We start from the raw sequence: 18,420 nt of genomic DNA, 5'->3' as shown, positions 1-18,420 counted from the left end.
AGAACCACGGTGATCTGATAAAGCTGCAAAATTCACTATAAGAATTTCCTAATATAATCAGAAATCTTAGTGTCTTTCCTGGGAGATACTATACATGATGACTGTACCATCATCAGATTCTCCAAAGTCAATGTGAAAGAAAAATGTTAAAGACAGCTAGAGAGAGGGGGCAGGTCACCTACAAAGGGGATCCCATTAGGCTAATAGTAGACCTTTCAGCAGAAACGCTACAAGCAGGAAGACATTGGGTGGCTATATTCAGCATTCTTAAAGAAATTCCAGAGAAGTATTTCACACCACGCCAAAGTAAGTTTTATAAGCACAGGAGAAATTAGATCCTTTTCAGATGAGCAAATTCTAAGGAAATTTGTTACCCCAGACCTGCCTCTCAAGATGTCCCTGAAGGAGTGCTAAACATGAAAATGAAAGATCAATACCTGCCAACAGAAAAATACACTTAAGTACATCAGATATAGACACTATAAAGTAACAATGCAATCAACAGTGCATAACAGCCAGCTAAAGACACAATGACAGGATAAAATCACACATATCAATAACAACCTTGAATGTAAATTGACTAAATGCTCCACTTAAAAGGCAGGAAGCTGTCTTTAAGAGGAGACTCATCTCACATGCAATGACACCCATAGGCTCAAAGTAAAGGGATGGAGAAAAATCTACCAAAAAACATAGAAAACAAAAAAGAGTAAAGGTTGCTGTTGTAATTTCAGATAAAATAGGCTCTAAACAAACAATAATCCAAAAAAACTTAGTAGTATTATATAATGATAAAGGGTTCAATTAAACAAGACTTAGCTATCCTACACATATATCCACCTAACACTGGAGCATCCATTTATAAAGCAATTTCTTAGAGACCTATGAAAAGACATAAATAAATACACAATAATAGTGAGAGATGTCAACATCCCACTGAGAGTATTAGATAGATCATCGAGGCAGAAAATTAACGAAGATATTCAGGACCTAAACTCTACACTTGACCAAAAGGACCTAACAGACATCTACAGAACACTCCACCCAACAAAAACAGAATATACAGTCTTCTCATCTGCACACATGACAGATACTCTAAAATCAATTACACAATCAGCTACAAAAAAATTGTCAACAAATTCAAAAAATCTGAAATCATACCAACCACACTTTCAAAAAACAGCACAATAAAATTTTAATATGAAGATAATCTCTCAAAACTATACAATTACGTGGAAATTAAGCAATCTACTCCTGAACGACTTTGACTATGAATTTAAGACAGAAATCAAGAAATCTTTTAAAAATTTTATTTCTTTATTTATTTTATTGTTATGCTTTAAGTTGTGGGGTACAAATGCAGATTGTGCAGGATTGTTACATAGGTATACACATGCCATGGTGGTTTGCTGCCTCCATCCTCCTGTCACCTATATTAAGTATTTCTCCTAATGTCATCCCTCCCCAACCTCCCCACTGCCTGCTATCGCTCTCCTACCCCCCACCCACACCATACTCCGCTGTTGATGTTCCTCTCCCTGTGTCCATGTGTTCTCATTGTCCAACACCCACTTATAAGTGAGAACATGTGATGCTTGCTTTTCTGTTCTTGTGTCAGTTTGCTGAGAATGATGATTTCCGTCTTCATCCATGTCCCTCCAAAAGACATGAACTCATCCTTTTTATGGCTGCATAGTATTCCATGGTGTATGTGTGCCACATTTTCTTTATCCAGTCTATCATTGATGGGCATTTGGGTTGATTCCAAGTCTTTACTATTGTAAGCAGTGCCACAATGAACATACATGTGCATGTGTCTTTATAAAAGAACAATTTGTAATCCTTTGGGTATATACGTAGTAATGGGATTGCTGGGGCAAATGGTATCTCTATTTCTACATCCTTGAGGAATCACTGTCTTCCACAATGTTTGCACTAATTTACACTCCCACCAACAGTGTAAAAGCATTCCTATTTCTCTACATCCTCTCCAACATCTGTTGTCTACAGAATTGTTTTTATTACAAAAGTGTAACATACCAGAGTCTCAGGGACATAGCTAAAGCAGTGTTAAGAAAAAAGTGTATAGTGCTAAACATCTACATCAAAATGTAGAAGTATGTCAATTTAACAACCTAGAGAAGCTAGGAAAATGAGAATAAAACAACCCAAAAGCCAGCAGAAGACAAATCACCAGAATCAGAATTGAACTAAATCAAATTGAGAGTGAGAAACCATACAAAACAAAAGATCAATGAAAGAGTTTGTTTTTTGAAAGCATAAATAAGATTGGTAGACCACTAGATAAATTAATAAGGAAAAAAGTGAGAAGATTCCAATAAACACAATCAGAAATGACAGACTGAGCATTACCACCAACCCCACAGAAATGCGGATGACCCTCAGGGACTATTACACACCTCTATGCACACAAACTAGAAAACCTAGAAGAAATTAATAAATTCCCAGAAACATGCAAACTACCAAGATGGATTCACAGCCAAATTTCGTGGTATGTGTAAAGAAGGGCTAGTACTAATCCTATTAAAACTACTCCAAAAATGGAGGAGGAAGGACTCTCCATAACTCATTCAATGAGGCCAGCATCATACTAATATTAAAACCTGGCAAAGACACAACAAAAAAAAAGAAAACTTCAGGTCAATATCTTAACAAACATAGGTGCAAAAATCCTTAGCAAACTACTAGCAGACCAAATCCAGCAGCATATCCAATAGCTGTCTCAGGATTATCATCTAGGCTTTATTCCTGGAATGCAAGGTGGTTCAGCAGATCCAAATCAATACATGTGATTCACCATATAAACAGAACTAAATACAAAAACCACATGATCATCTCAAGAGATGCAGAAAAGGATTTCATTAAAATTCAACATCTCTTCATGTTAAAAACCCTCAAAAAACAAGGCATTAAGGAAACATACTTCAAAATAATAAGAACAATCTATGACAAACCCACAACCAGCATCATACCAAATGAGCAAAAGCTGGAAGCAGTATGCTTGAGAACCAGAACAAGACAAGGATGCTCACTCTTACTACTCCTCTTCAACATATTACTGGAAGACCTTGCCAAAGCAATCAGGCAAGAGAAATAAATAAAAGGCATCCAAATAGGAAGAGAAAAATCAATCTCTGTTTACATATGATGTGATTGTATACATAGAAAACCCTATAATCTCTGCCCAAAAGCTCCTAGATCTGATAAACAATTTTAGAAAAGTTCTAGGATACAAAATTAATGTACAAAGATCAGTAGTATTTCTATACACCTACAGCATCCATGCTGAGAGCCAAATCAAGAACACAGGTCCATTCACAGTAGCCACATACACACACACAAGAAAAACCTTAGAAATACAGCTAATGAGGGAGATGAAAGTTCTCTAGAACAGGAATTACAAAATACCACTGAAAGAAATCAAAGATGACTTAAACAAATGGAAAAGTATTCCATGCTCGTGGATAGGAAAATTCAATATTGTTAAAACGGCCATACTATCAAAGCAATTTACAGATTAAATGCTATTTCTATTAAATTACCAGCAATATTTTTCAAAGAATTAGAAAAAAACAGTTTCAAAATTTATTTAGAACCAAAAAAGAGTCTGCATAGTCAAAGCAATTCTAAGCAAAAGAAAAAAAAAAAAAAAAAAACACAAAGCCGGAGGCATCACAGTACCCAACTTCAAACTACACTACAAAGCTACAGTAATCAAAACACCATGGTACTTGTACGAAAACAGACACATAGACCAATGAAATGGATTAGAGAACCAGAAATAAAGCAACACGCCTACAACCATCTGAACTTCAACAAAGTTAAGAAAGAAGAGCAGGAAGGGAAATAACTTCCTAGTCAATAAATGGTGTTAGAATATCTGGTTAATCATATGCAGAAGGTCAAAACTGGACCCTTTTCTTTCATTGTATACAAAAATCAACTCAAGGTGGATTAAAGACTTAAATGTAAAATCTAAAACTATAAAAACCCTAGAAGAAATCTAGGAAAAAATGATTTTGGACACAGGTCCTTGCAAAGTTTTCATGATGAAGATTCCAAAAGCAATTGCAACAAATGAAAAATAGGAATAATTAAAGAGATTCTTCACAGCAAAAGAAACTATCATCAGTGTAAATAGAAATCTTACAAAATAAGAGACAATATTTGCAAACTATGCATCTGACAATGATCTAATGTCCAGACTGTATAAAGAGCTTAAATAAACTAACAAGTGAAAAACAAACAATCCCACTCTGTCAAACCTGAGCAATCTCCACATGTACCCTGAAACTTAAAGTATAATAAATAATTTTTTTAAAAAACGGGCAAAGCATATGAGCAGCCATTTTTCAAAAGAAGACATACAAGCAGCTGACAAGCATAGGGAAAAATGCTCAACATCACTAATCATTAGAGAAATGAAAATCAAAACCACAATGAGATAGCATCTCACACCAGTCAGAATGGCTATTAATAAAAAGTTAAAAAATAACAGATGCTAATGAGGTTGTGGAGAAAAGGGAATGCTCATACACTGCTGGTAGGAATGTAAGTTAATTTAGCCACTGTGGAAAACAGCTTAGAGAGTTCTCAAAGAACTTAAAACAGCACCTCCATTCAAACCAGCAATCTCATTACTGGGCATATATCCAAGGAATATAAATTGTTCTACTGTAAAGACACATGCATGCATATGTTCATTGCAGCACTATTTACAACAGGAAAGACAAGGAATCAACCTAAATTCCCAACAGTAGTAGACTGGATAAAGAAAATGTGGTACATATATGTCATGGAATACTATGTAGCCATAAAAATGAATGAGATCATGATCTTTGCAGCAACATGGATGGAGCTGGAGGTCATTATCCTATATGAACTAACACAGGAACAGAAAACCAAATACTGCATGTTCTCACATGTAAGTGGGAGCTAATCATTGAGTAGAAACAGACCCAAAGAAGGGAGCAATAGACACTAGGGCCTACTTAATGGTGGAGGGCAGCAGGAGGGTGAGAATCAGAAATGACCTATTGTGTATTATACTTGTTACCTGGGTGACAAAGTAATCTGTACACCAAACACCCACAGCATGCAATTTCTCCATGTAATAAATTCACACATGTGCCCTCTGAATTTAAATAAGAGTTGGAAAGGAAAAAAAAATGGATATTCTTCCAGGTAGTTAAACATATTTAGTGCATTTCTTTTTCTTTCCAGGTAAACTTTCCCACAGTCATAATTATAAAAGTTTTAAATAGGTAAGGATAAAAAAGAAATAATTCATAGGAAGAATCTCTTCTGTATAGTATGACTTCTGTTTTAATTCCATTTACCTTTGGTGGCATTCTTACTACATAAAAAAGTCTAATGTTGTTATCTATTTAATGTCAATATTTGGTAGGACATTTAAGCCTTATGTTTTGTTTTCTGTGGGGAAATATCCAGAAGATAGGTAAATAAACAGATAATAGGATGTAAGGAGGGAAGTAGGTGCAGAAGGAAAGCTGAAGAAAGGAGGAGGGAAGAGGAAAAGTAAAGAAAGAGAAAGAAAAGTGAGGAGAAAGATTTTTCCTCGTTTCTTTAGTTTGTTAATGAAGACTTTCACTTCTACCACATAATTTTCTATACATTCTCTGGACATTTTCATTTTAGTATATGACTCTTTTCTATGGATAACACAGGAATGGGTCACTATAAACACACCAGTGTTGGTTGCGAATGTGATGATGATGAACAGCAGGCCCATGCAATTCCAGTTCGCTTCAACCTCTCACTAGAACGCCTTCTGATTTTTAGAATTCCCACCAGTGGTCTGGAGATATATTATTCATTGTTAGCAAAACTATTTGCTATATCCTGTGACTAAAATTGTGAACATAACAGAAAGTTTGAAGTAATCGTGGTACCTCCACCTGCTAGCTGAGTGACTTTGAATCCATTTCACCATCTATAAAACCAGGCTAATAGAGAAAGTGGGTTGACTCTTATTTTCAGTACATTTTGATTCTTATTTTTATTCAGTCTTACTAAAGTATAATTAGAAGTAGAAAATTATGTTTTCACATATGTCATATCCTATAATTATTGGTAGAAAGAGATAATGTATAGAGTTAGAAAATCATTTATGAGTTTTAAGAATTTGTAAAAGACATTAAAAATTTTTGAAGGAAATACACCATGGAGAATTGCAGAAATCCTCAGGGCTAATTCAGAATGCATAACTTAAAAGCCAGATATTGATGCTGTTTTCAAGGAGCGAATAGTTTAGGAGGAGAAATAAGTAAGGAACACAAATATACAAAAGATGGAAAGTGATAATGGGTAAAATATTTATTTCTACTTCAAAGAATGAGTAAAAATTTGATTGCATTGGGTATTTAAAAGTGGATAGGATTTAGATATATAGAAATAAGTGACAGGCATTCCAAGGGGAGAGAAAACAGCTAGGTAAATTTTCATGAAAATGTGATTAATTACATGACAGGAAATCTTTATTGCCAGCCAGTACACATGGCATTTGAAAACTGGCTGATGAATTAGTTTCGTATTCAGCCCATCTAGATAGCTCAGGTCCTAAAATATATGCTTTTCAGCTTATATTGTCAAGTTGATTAATTCAGACTGAATTAAAGAGGTATTTGTTAGTCCCCTTTTATTTTCTGTTATTTAAAGTAAATAATAGAGGTTTGAAAGTCTTCAAGGTAGTTTGAGAAAATTCTCTTAAAAATCATTTTATATTATAAATATATAGGCTCCTTTTGTCTTTCTGCAGCCTCTCTAAATAAAACATCATATTTCTTTATGTTGTACCTTGCCCGCTAAGACCTCGCTACTTCACAAAATGAGGTGTAAACTGCATTTTCAACTAGCAGAAATCCCACAATGAGCTGTGCATGTGACAGTGATTTTATTCCTGTTCTTTTAGTTCCAGTCTAAGCAGGATTAGTTAGCATGCCAAGTATGTGAGCTGACCATAAACACAAGATTAATTCTTAGACTTGGATCTTTGGAAAGTGGAAATTAAACATCTGCAGCAAAACTGGCAAGAGCTGTGTCCCAAATCATACCAGGAATTGCTCTGTGGATAGCCTTTGTTATTCTGCCATGACACATCTGCTGCTTTCTACCCCATGCCGATGCCAAATACTCACCAGCAAGCTAGAAATGGTACCCTTGAAAAATAGTTTTCAAATTACAGGGGCTGGAGATCCACATACATGCATCAGGGGTCCCCAACCCTACCCTTTATCCAGAGAAGGTGGCTTTCACATATTTTTATATATTGGCTTTTACATACATAGTGTTGTGATAAATACTGTAACATAAAATGTGTCTTGAAAATCTCTCTATGTGGACCTCACGTGTCACAGGTGTTTCTATATTATCCACTGTAACTACATAATTACTAATTATGCATCTCTTTAAATGTTAAAAACAGTCAAATCTCTCTATCATGACCAGAGCCCAGGTTATAATTTCTAAGTCCAAAAGCGTACAGAGTACTTAGTAGCATAATATGGAGTCAATGAGGCAGCCCTGAAATATATGACCCGTCTATGAAACAGGTTTAATTCACTCAGAGTCTCAGAGAGCCCAGGAGCTTATAATAGTATATTTAATAGATATTTATGCAGCACTGTGTCTTCATACAGGCTGGAACTTCCTGCATAAGCATATTTATCAGAGGCAGTATGAGACAATAAAAGACAGCCTGGATTTAGAAGAAAAGAGTCAAAGTTTGAATCTAACTTCCCAGCTTCACTTTCGTGGACAAGTAATCAAGCCAGTCTGTGCCTGCTTTTGATTTCTAATATGGGAATAGTAGTAAATGAGAAATATATCTAGAAGGAGTTTCTAAAGAAGAGCTTGCAAGGGTATTATACAACTGCTAGATAATGTTACATCATTATGTCACCATGAGAAGAATTTGTAAGGAATAACTTTTTATTCTTGATTGAAATTATATATACCTTTGCCATGTTGTTATGTTGGTTTGATTGAAATTACATACATGTTGTTATGTTGGTTCAGTGCCCCGTAGTACAGAAAATGTATTTCCTTGGTGTTAAACCATGAACATGGGCATATGCTAAACACACACGGGGTGAGGATGTGTTTTGGGAGACTGGCTCCACTATGGTGAATGATACTGCCTTCTGCCCTCTACTCCTGTAATATGGGTACAAACGTCAGTTCTGTTGTCTTTTTCTCAACGGTCATGCCAAACCTTGGTGAATGGTATCAGAAATTACTCTAGGTTTATTAAGTATAAAATATGAATAAAAAGGGATCATTTGCCTTTAAAAGTATTTTACTTTGTGTGTTTTAAAAGTTATTTTTCATTGCTTTCAAGGAACTTATTTATGCCTTAAATTTGTTATTTACCCAGTAGTCATTCGGGAGCATGTTGTTCAGTTTCTGTGTAGTTTGTGGTCTTGATGAGTTTGTTAATGGTAAGTTCTAACTGATTGCATTGTGGTCTGAGCAACTGTTTGTTAAGATGTCTGTTATTTTGCATTTGCTGAGTAGTGTTTCATTTCCTATTATGTGGTCAATTGTACAATAAGTGTGACGCACTGCTGAAAAGAATGTATATTCTGTTGATTTGGGGTGGGTGGTACTGTAGATGTCTGTTAGGTCCTCTTAGTCCAGAGCTGAGTTCGAGTCCTAAATATCCTTGTTAATTTTCTGTCTCATTGATCTGTCTAATACTGACACTGGGGTGTTAAAGTCTCCCATTATTATTGCATGAGAGTCTAAGTCTATTTGTAGGTCTCTAAGAACTTGCTTTATGAAACTGCTCCTGTATTGGGTGCATATATATTTAGGATAGTTAGCTCGTTCTTGGTTTAAAATATGTTTCATCAGAGACTAGGGTTGCAACCCCTGCTTTTGTTTTTGCTCTCCATTTGCTTGGTAAGTCTTCCTCCACCCCTTTATTTTGAAGCTATGTGTGTCTTTGCATATGAGATGGGTCTTCAGAATACAGCACACTGAAGGGGCTTGACTCTTTATCCAATTTGCCAGACTCCCACCCAATAATAGTGTCTTTTAATTGGGACCTTTAGACCGTTCACATTTAAGGTTAACATTGTTATGTGTAGATTTGATCCTGTTATTATGATGCTAGCTGGTGATTTTGGCCATTAGTTGATGCAGTTTCTTCATAGTGTTGATAGATTTTACAATTTGGTATGTTTTTGCAGTGGCTTGTGTGGGTAATTTCTTTCCATAGTTAGTGCTTTCTTCAGGAGCTCTTGTAAAGCAGGCCTGGTGGTGACAAAATCTCTCTGCATTTGTTTGTCTGTAAAGGATTTTATTTCTCCTTCACTTATGAAGACACAATGTATTAGCATCTCTGGGATACAGCTAAAGCATTGTTAAGAGGGAAATGTATAGCATTAAATGCCCACAGCAGAAAGTGGGAAAGATCTAAAATTGACATCACAGTAAAAGGAAGAGAGAAGCAAGAGCAAACAAATTTAAAAGCTAGCAGAAGACAAGAAATAACGAACACCAGAGCAGAACTGAAGGAGACAGAAACAATAAAAATCCTTCAGAAATATCAATGAATCTAGCAGCGAGTTTTTTTGAAAAGATTAACAATATCTGTAGACCACTAACCAGACTAATAAAGTAGAAAAAAAAGAAGAACCAAATAGACATAATAAAAATTGATAAACAGGATATCATCATTCATCTCACAGAAATACAAACTACCACCAGATAATACTATAAACACCTCAACACAAATAAACTAGAAAATCTAGAAGAAATGGATAAACCCCTAGACACATACACCCTCCCAAGCCTAAACCAGGAAGAAGTCAAATCCCTGAATAGACCAATAACAAGTTCTAAGATTGAGGCCATAATTAATAGCCTACCAAGCGAAAAAAGCCCAGGACCAGATGGATTCACAGCCGAATTCTGCCAGAGGTACAAAGAAGAGCTGGTACCATTCCTTCAGAAACTACTCCAAACAATAGAAAAAGAGGGAATCCTCCTTAACTCATTTCATGAGGACAGCATCATCCTGATACCGAAAACTAGCAGAGACACAACAGAAAAAGAAAATTTCAGGCCAGTATCCCTGATGAACATCAAGGTGAAAAATCCTCAATAAAATACTGGCAAAACAAATTCAGCAGCACATCAAAAAGCTTATCTACCACAGTCAAGTTATTTTGCCTATTAGTTGATGCAGGCTGGTTCAACATATGCAAATCTGTAAATGTAATCCATTACATAAATAGAACCAATTACAAAAACCATATGATCATCTCAATAGGTGCAGAAAAGGCCTTCAACAAAATTCAACAGCACTTGATACTAAAAACTCTCAATAAACAAGGAATTGATGGAATGTATTTCAAAATAATAAGAGCTATCTATGACAAACCCACAGCCAAAATCATACTGAATGGGCAAAAACTGGAAGCACTCCCTTTGAAAACCCACACAAGACAAGGATGCCCTCTCTCACCACTGCTATTCAACATAGTATTGGAAGTTCTGGCCAGGGCAATCAGGCAAGAGAAAGAAATAAAGGCATTGAAATGTGAAGAAAGGAAGTCAAATTGTCTCTGTTTGCAGATGACATAATTGTATATTTAGAAAACTCCATCGTCTCAGCCCAAAATCTCCTTAAGGTGATAAGCAACTTCAGCAAAGTCTCAGGATACAAAATCAACATACAAAAATCACAAGCATTCCTATACATCAATGATTTACAGAGAGCCCAATCATGAGTGAACTCCCATTCAAAACTGCTACAAAGAGAATAAAATACATAGGAAGACAACTCACAAGGGATGTGAAGGACCTCTTCAAGAAGAACTACAAACCACAGCTCAAGGAAATAAGAGAAGTCACAAATATGGGAAAACATTACATGCTCATGCATAGTAAGAATCATTATCATGGAAATGGCCATACTTCCCAAAGTAATTTATAAATTAAATGTTGTCCTTATCAAGCTACCATTGACTTTCTTCACAGAATTAGGAAAAACTGCTTTAAATTTCATATGGAATCAAAAAACAGCCTGTATAGCCAAGACAATCCTAAGCAAAAAGAACAAAGCTGGAGGCATCAAGCTACCTGACTTCAAACTATACTACAAGGGTACAGTAACCAAAACAACATGGTACTGGTACCGATACAGATATACAGACCAATGGGACAGAACAGAGGCCTCAGAAATAATGCCACGCATCTACAACCAGCTGATCTTTGACAAACCTGACAAAAACAAGCAATGGGAAAAGGATTTCTTATTTTAAAAATGGTGTTGGGAAAACTGGCTAGCCATATGCAGAAAATTGAATCAGTGCACCTTATATAAAAATTAACTCAAGATGGATTAAAGATTTAAACATAAGACCAAAAACCATAAAAACCCTAGAAGAAAACCGAGGTAATACCATTAGGGACATAGCTATGGGCAAAGACTTTATGACTAAAACGCCAAAAGCAACGGCCACAAAAGCCAAGATTAACAAGTGGCTAAACTAAAGAGCTTCTGCACAGCAAAAGAAACTATCATCAGCGTGAACAGGGGATATACAGAATGGGAGAAAAATTTTGCAATCTATTCACCTGACAAAGATCTAATATCCAGAATCTACAAAAAATTTAAACAAATTTAAAATTAAAAAATAACAACCCTATCAAAAAGTGGGTGTAGGATATGAACAGACAGTTCTCATAAGAATACATTTATGTGATCGACAATCATGAAAAAAGGTTCATCATCACTGGTCATTAGAGAAATGCAAATGTAAACCCACAATGAGATACCATCTCATGCCAGTCAGAATGGTGATCATTAAACGGTCAGGAAACAACAGGTGCTGGAGAGGAAGTAGAAAAATAGGAACCCTTTTATACTGTTGGTGGGAGTGTAAATTAGTTCAACCATTGTGGAAGACAATGTGGAAATTCCACAAGGATCTAGAATCAGAAATACCATTTGACCCAGCAATAATGTTACTAGGTATATACCCCAAACATTATAAATCATTCTACTATAAAGACTCATGCACACCAATGCTTAGTGAAGCACTATTCACAATAGCAAAGATTTGGAACCAACCCAAATGCCCATCAATGTAGCCTGGATAAAGGAAATTGGTATATATATACTATGGAATACTATTCAGCCATAAAAACAAAGAGTTCATGTCCTTTGCAGAGACATGGATGAAGCTGGAAACCATCATTTTCATCAAACTAACACAGGAACAGAAAACCAAATACTGCATGTTCTCATTCATAAATGGGAGTTGAACAATGAGAACACGTGGACATAGGGAGGGGAACATCACACACTGAAACCTGTCGGGGTGGGGAGCAGGGGAGGGATAGCATGAGGAGAAATACCTAATGAAGATGACAGGTTGATGGATACAGCAAACCACCATGGCACGTGTATACCTATGTAACAAACCTGCACATTCTTCACACGTATCCCACAATTTAAAGTATAATAATAATAATAAAGTTACTTTTCTTTTCGAAGCCTGTTGATTTAGAAAACAACTTAGGAAAAGAAATATGCTAATATCATTTTCTATCAAATATGGAGCATTATCTAATGTACATAATCATGAAAGAGATTTTTGATATTATATATTTTGAATAATATTTTAGTAAATGGAATCTAGCATTTGAAAATTATAAAGGCCCACATGGATACATTGATATGACATTTAAAAGTGAATGTATATGTTATTTTATTTCAGATTAAGTCTCTCAGCAAAAATCTGTGAGAAAACAGTCCTGAAGCGAGTTTTGAAAGAGTTATGGAAGCTAGTTCTCAACAAAATAGAAAAACAAATCGTTCTTCCTACTCTGACAGATCAAACAGTAAGTATATAAAGTTTAGTTTTGCTTTCACTAACCCATCTTTTTTTGGTTTAAGTGCATGGTTTTCATACAGATGAAATACTAATTAAATCCATTTTGGGAAAAAGCATTTGTTATACAGTTTCTTAACAATGATCATTCAAATTATAGTTTCATATCCAAGTCAATGTTAAATAGTGGCAGTAGCAGTCAAACCTCACATAGCTTGACATTCAGAACTAAACCTCTGAAAACACGTATCAAAGTTCCATTTATAGAGTTATCTGGTCTATACACATAATTTTTATTTAATTTTACTGACCTCAAGAAAATGGAATTAAAATACAATGTATCCACTGTGCTTCTTTCTTACATTTTGCAGTTTTAAGAGATAGTTACATAACTGCTTTTTGGATTTTTTTTCACCTTTCTATTTTGCTTTCATCTCTTACCTCCCCAGTTGGAGGTTAATAGAGGAGGCACTTTTAAGTGAATCTGAAGAATGTGATTGTATCACACAAAGAAAAATGAAAAAGAACCAGAGAGATCAATTGACTGCAAAGTTAGACAGTGGTCAAGTGGATACACAGAGACAGGCATATCCTGAGTCCAAGGGAAAAATGACACTAACAAGCACCTGTTGTGGGGAAATTTATTTATTTTTCTCTGTGAGGAAGACAAATTGATGCAAATAATGAGTAAGTATAAATGGAATTATTATACATTAGTTATACACGCTCAGTCCATGTTTAACTAGTGAAAGCCTATGCCTAGAAATCATTTTCTTATAAAGTGTTCCAGGATGCAAAGATGCATATATTTTTGTTGATTTACTGCCAGACAGTGAGTGATAAAATATAAAATACTGTGAGTTTCACTTAATGCCATGAATGTGTGGTTTAATCATTTTATAGCCTACATATATATATATATATATATATATATATATATATATATGTTTGAAGGCACATTTATAAATACACACACACATTCTGCTTCAACACATAATATATTATTATTATTATTATTATTATTATTATTATTATACTTTAAGTTTTGGGGTACATGGCAGAATGTGTAGGTTTGTTGTAGGTATACATGTGCCATAGTAGTAATTTCTATAACACCACTTAGCATTCATGTAATTGTTCAACATAGGAATATCAGTATAATCTGGAAGTTGGGTTGGTTTATATATAAATTTCCCTACGTTGCAGGCTCTGGAATATAAAAGAAAAACTGTAACTTCAGCATAAAAAGGAAAGAGCTGACACCTTGGCTACTTCACAGAACTGGTTTAAAAAGGAAAAAAAGAGGAGAGTGACTGTATATGGGCTCCCTCTGAAAAATTGAAACTTGCATGGCTGTCACACCTGGCAGGCCACCTCCCACCTCTGCTGGTAGCTCCACTTGCATGGGCATTATCTCAGCCCACTATTGAACTCTTGTTTTGCTGTTGTTGTTTTGTTTATTTTGCATTTCTAATATTCCTTGAGGCAACCATCAGCCTCAGTGAATTACCTGCTAGCTGTCAAAGCCATTTCCAAAAGTAAGACTTATGGTCTTGATAGTTCTTTAGTAACAGGATTGCAAGGGCTTGGACTGTTCTGCCCATTCCTGTTTTTCCCATAAGCCCCATTATTTTTAGTGTGCAATTTTATAGAATATGAGGTTTTTCAAGAATGTATATATTATGTTACAGTAGAAATGCTATATATGACATTTCACTTTCTGTATAAGATTTCCCTTAGGAAAGCTTACCATCATCTAAATTTTTCTACTATTGAGATATACTAGTATGAATGCATATCATCTATTCATTCATTGAATAAATATTCTTTGAGTTCCTACTATGCACTAGGCACTGTGCTAGGTGCTGGGACAAAATGCGAGCAATATTAACCACTGTTGCTATTCTTCAGCTTATAGACTTTAATTCTGCAATAAATATGTATACTCCAATTTAAAAAAAAAAACAGATGATATTAGTTCAGAAGAGCCGATTTTTGCTCCTCTGAAAATATTTTAAGCAATAATAAACTTGGCCAAATTTAATACTTTTCCAGTCACATTTACCAACAGACATGCCTCTAATTTTTCATTCTAGTAAAGCATTGGATGATTTATTCCTGTGTTTTTCAAATTCATTTCCCCAGGGCTTTGGGGTTCTAGAGAAAGCCTCTGGCTAATGGAGGGGTTAAGAGGGTAGGTCACTAATAAATTGGACAGCATTTTAGAAGGAGCATTTCCACCTTCTGTAGCCCCATATCTTCAGATTTTGCATACCTTTTTCTTCGTGGAGTAGAATGAGGAAGTTGCCTTTGCTAAAAATAATAAAAGTTAAAGATCACAGATTTAATCCATATACTACATTAAACTGGCTACATGAGTAGCAACCCATTCATGAACCTAAACTTAATACTTTCAGAAGTGGGACACCTATGAGGACTGTTACACTGCCGGTGATGTTAGATATATCTGACCCAATCTTTAAAGTAGACCAATTAAGGGCTTCTGGCACAAGCCATAACTCTAATAAGGAAAATAAAAAAATCCTCTGTTGACTGCATTTCTGTTGTGACTAATAAAGAATATCTTAAGATTGAGTCTTCTCTTCCTTTTTCTTTGTTTCTAGGGACCCCAGATGATTTTCATTGCAGCTAAAGATCTTGGACAATTATCCAAACTGAAGGTAATAAAAATAAAGAAATTACTCATTCATGGAAAGTAGTGAGTTAACCACAATTCTGTAAGAAGCCATCTGCCTCCTAGTGATAGTATCTAGCATGGCAAGATTCAGATGTATGTCAGGCTAGAGCAGTGGTTCATGCCTGTAATCTTAGCACTTTGGGAGGCTGAGGTGGGTGTATCATAAGGTCAAGAGATCGAGACCATCCTGGTCAACACGGTGAAACCCCGTCTCTACTAAAAGTATTTAAATTATCTGGGCATGGTGGGACACACCTGTAGTCCCACCTACTCAGGAGGCTGAGGCAGGAGAATTGCTTCAACCCAGGAGGCAGAGGTTGCAGTGAGTCGAGATCACGCCATTGCACTCTAGCCTGGGTGACAGAGAGAGACTCCATCTCAAAAAAAAAAAAGATGTATATGTCTGTGATTTCACAATCTGCTTTAAGAATTTTTAACTTTGTACTGTAGCATTTAGCATTATTGCTTCTGGATTAAATTAGAGAGCATATTTTCTTTCATATATTAAACTGGCTTGATATGAACAAAGACAAAATGGAACACTGCAGAGAAAGCCAATGAAGTCTAGAGAAGTCTGAAAACCAAGAAGCACAGTACGGGAAAACGAAACTCATGAAAGCAGACACTGAACTTGTCAACATGGTCAATCCCATTACAAGTGGCGGATGTTCTGACTAAATGACCCTGTGTTTAGCTATAATTTTGAGATTCCCAAAACTTTGGTGTTATGCAGGAAACTCCAGTCCCTGTTCTTCTAGAATAGGAACTTGACTGGCTAAAATACATGTTACTTTTATTCCATTTCTGCCTACTAGACTATAGTTAAGGGATCAGTTCCAGACACAGGTAACCTTGGTTCAGATTCTTCCTCAACTGCTTCCGACTATGTGACATGGGCCAAAGCATTTAACCTTCCTAATCTTCAGATTTGGCACTTGTAAAATGCAACAATAATAATAATAATAGTTACAAGGATTGTTGTGAGTATAAATGAGACAACACAGACATTATCTTTGCTTGGTAACTGCAAAGAGTATGTCACTTCCCACTTGCAGAGGGAGTTATCTCCATTTCTCCCCTAGCTGGTTAGCTCAAAGTTAGGTACCATTGCATACTGGATTATTTCATGTGTGCAGTACAGGGGAAAAACAAAATGTATAATAATTTACTGAGATAAATATGTGCCTTATAATTTCAGTATTCTATTTATCATCTACGTTATTCCATTCCTAACAAAAACATTAAAAGCAATAATCCATCTGGAATATATAACTATCACCTAAAATTGTTACTCACAGATGTTTAGTGCTGTTGATGGTTGCAAGGAAAGATAAAAGGTAGATGTCACTGCCAAACTATTACTTTGGATCTTGGATCTCTCTCCCTTTCTTTATCCTTTTTATTACTTCCCAGGGATTTCTGGAGCCTACTTTGAAAAGTAGATTTATACACTGCTGCAGTTTCTCACATAAAACCATGAAGGTGAAATAACATAGGTCTTATTACAAAAGAGATGGCCCTGGCCATGCGTCTAATATCTGTGTGATATTAGTGAGCACATTCCATCTCCCCAGGCTTCAATTTCCCAAGTTGAATGTTCTGTCAGCTAGAACTGTTTCAGTTTCAAGTGATGGAAAGGCAAACATAAGCAAACAGAGAATTTACTGCTACATGAAATTTCATAGTCCAGGGGTAACTGGTATCTGGTACTGCTTGATGAGGGATTCAAGCGATGTTCACACTCGCTATCACTCAACTATGCCCTTCTCCTTGTTTGATGCATTACTATAGCAGAACTTCATGTCTGTGTGTAAGATCATTGTCTCTGCTTTCACATCCTTTGATGTAACATCCTTTGGACTTCACATCTTGTAGAGAAAAATACCCATCTCAGTGCAGGGAATCATAGCAAAGTCTTCTGGCAAATCAGGCTCTGAGGAAGCATTATTACCATTCCCAAACCAGTCACTGTGGCCTGAGAAGTGGCATGTGCCAATTGGCTTAACTTACATACTCACCCTGAGCTTTGGGTACAGTCAACCCAACCCAAATCTTATGAATTCTGATCAAAATTGACACTGGTTTTCCAGAGGAAATGTACATGATCCATGGGAAAAATCAGGGTCCATAGAAAACATAACACTTTAGCGTGCTTTGTGGTCCCATTTTTTTTTTCAATTCACTGAATTCTTTTTTATTCTAATAACCTAAAAGCACACTATCAACACAATGACCTAGCAGGATTATTTCATCAACACTGAAATAATATGAAGGACTAAAGATAGAGTCTTTGTATCTATTGATGAAGAGAAAAATAACTTCGTTCTGGATCATATCCATTATTGGCTTTTGAGTTTTTTATTTTTAAATTATCCGTCCATTTAGTATTATTATTTGAATTACAGAGCAATAAATCTCCTACAACATTATGCAAAAAAACGGAAACTTTAGCTGGCATGAAGAACTTCAGATTTTATAAAATAATTTCCTCTTATTAGAATATCACTTCCATTAAAAAATGTTTAAACTATGGCTCTTTAATTTTTAATATATTAGTTTGAAAGCAGATTTGACGTGCTGAAAAGGTGCTATTCAAAATAATTGTACTGATAGAAATTTCCAGAACTGTTATTTAGAAGTATTTATAGATAACTGCCTAAAGGAAGACAACATCAAGAAAAATAGAAAAATGTAGGGAACTAATTGGTTTTCTGTGTTTGGATATGATTTAGGATTAACTCGCTAAACATGTATTTATTCAACAGTTTGACATTTTCTATTATTTTATACTTTGAAACTTTATAAGGTTCCAGATATATATATATATATACACAC

At 35.4% G+C, this 18,420-nt stretch overlaps 1 protein-coding gene across 2 annotated transcripts in view; it reads left to right on the top strand.

Moving 5' to 3' along the window:
- The window catches only part of UNC13C (unc-13 homolog C), a 605,313-nt gene that overhangs the window by 517,801 nt on the left and 69,092 nt on the right, over nt 1-18,420 (top strand). For both annotated transcript variants that reach the window (XM_032297403.1, XM_032297404.1), the window contains 2 exons: nt 12,774-12,897; nt 15,512-15,568. In XM_032297403.1, coding sequence (XP_032153294.1) covers nt 12,774-12,897; nt 15,512-15,568 — 181 coding nt within the window. The remainder of the gene's footprint in view (nt 1-12,773; nt 12,898-15,511; nt 15,569-18,420) is intronic.

Source organism: Sapajus apella, unplaced genomic scaffold (genome assembly GCF_009761245.1).
Source record: "Sapajus apella isolate SASKATOON/1434 unplaced genomic scaffold, GSC_monkey_1.0 scaffold37, whole genome shotgun sequence".
Lineage (NCBI taxonomy): Eukaryota > Metazoa > Chordata > Mammalia > Primates > Cebidae > Sapajus > Sapajus apella.
Note: the sequence above shows the minus strand (reverse complement) of the source record. Positions and strands in the feature narration are given on the sequence as shown.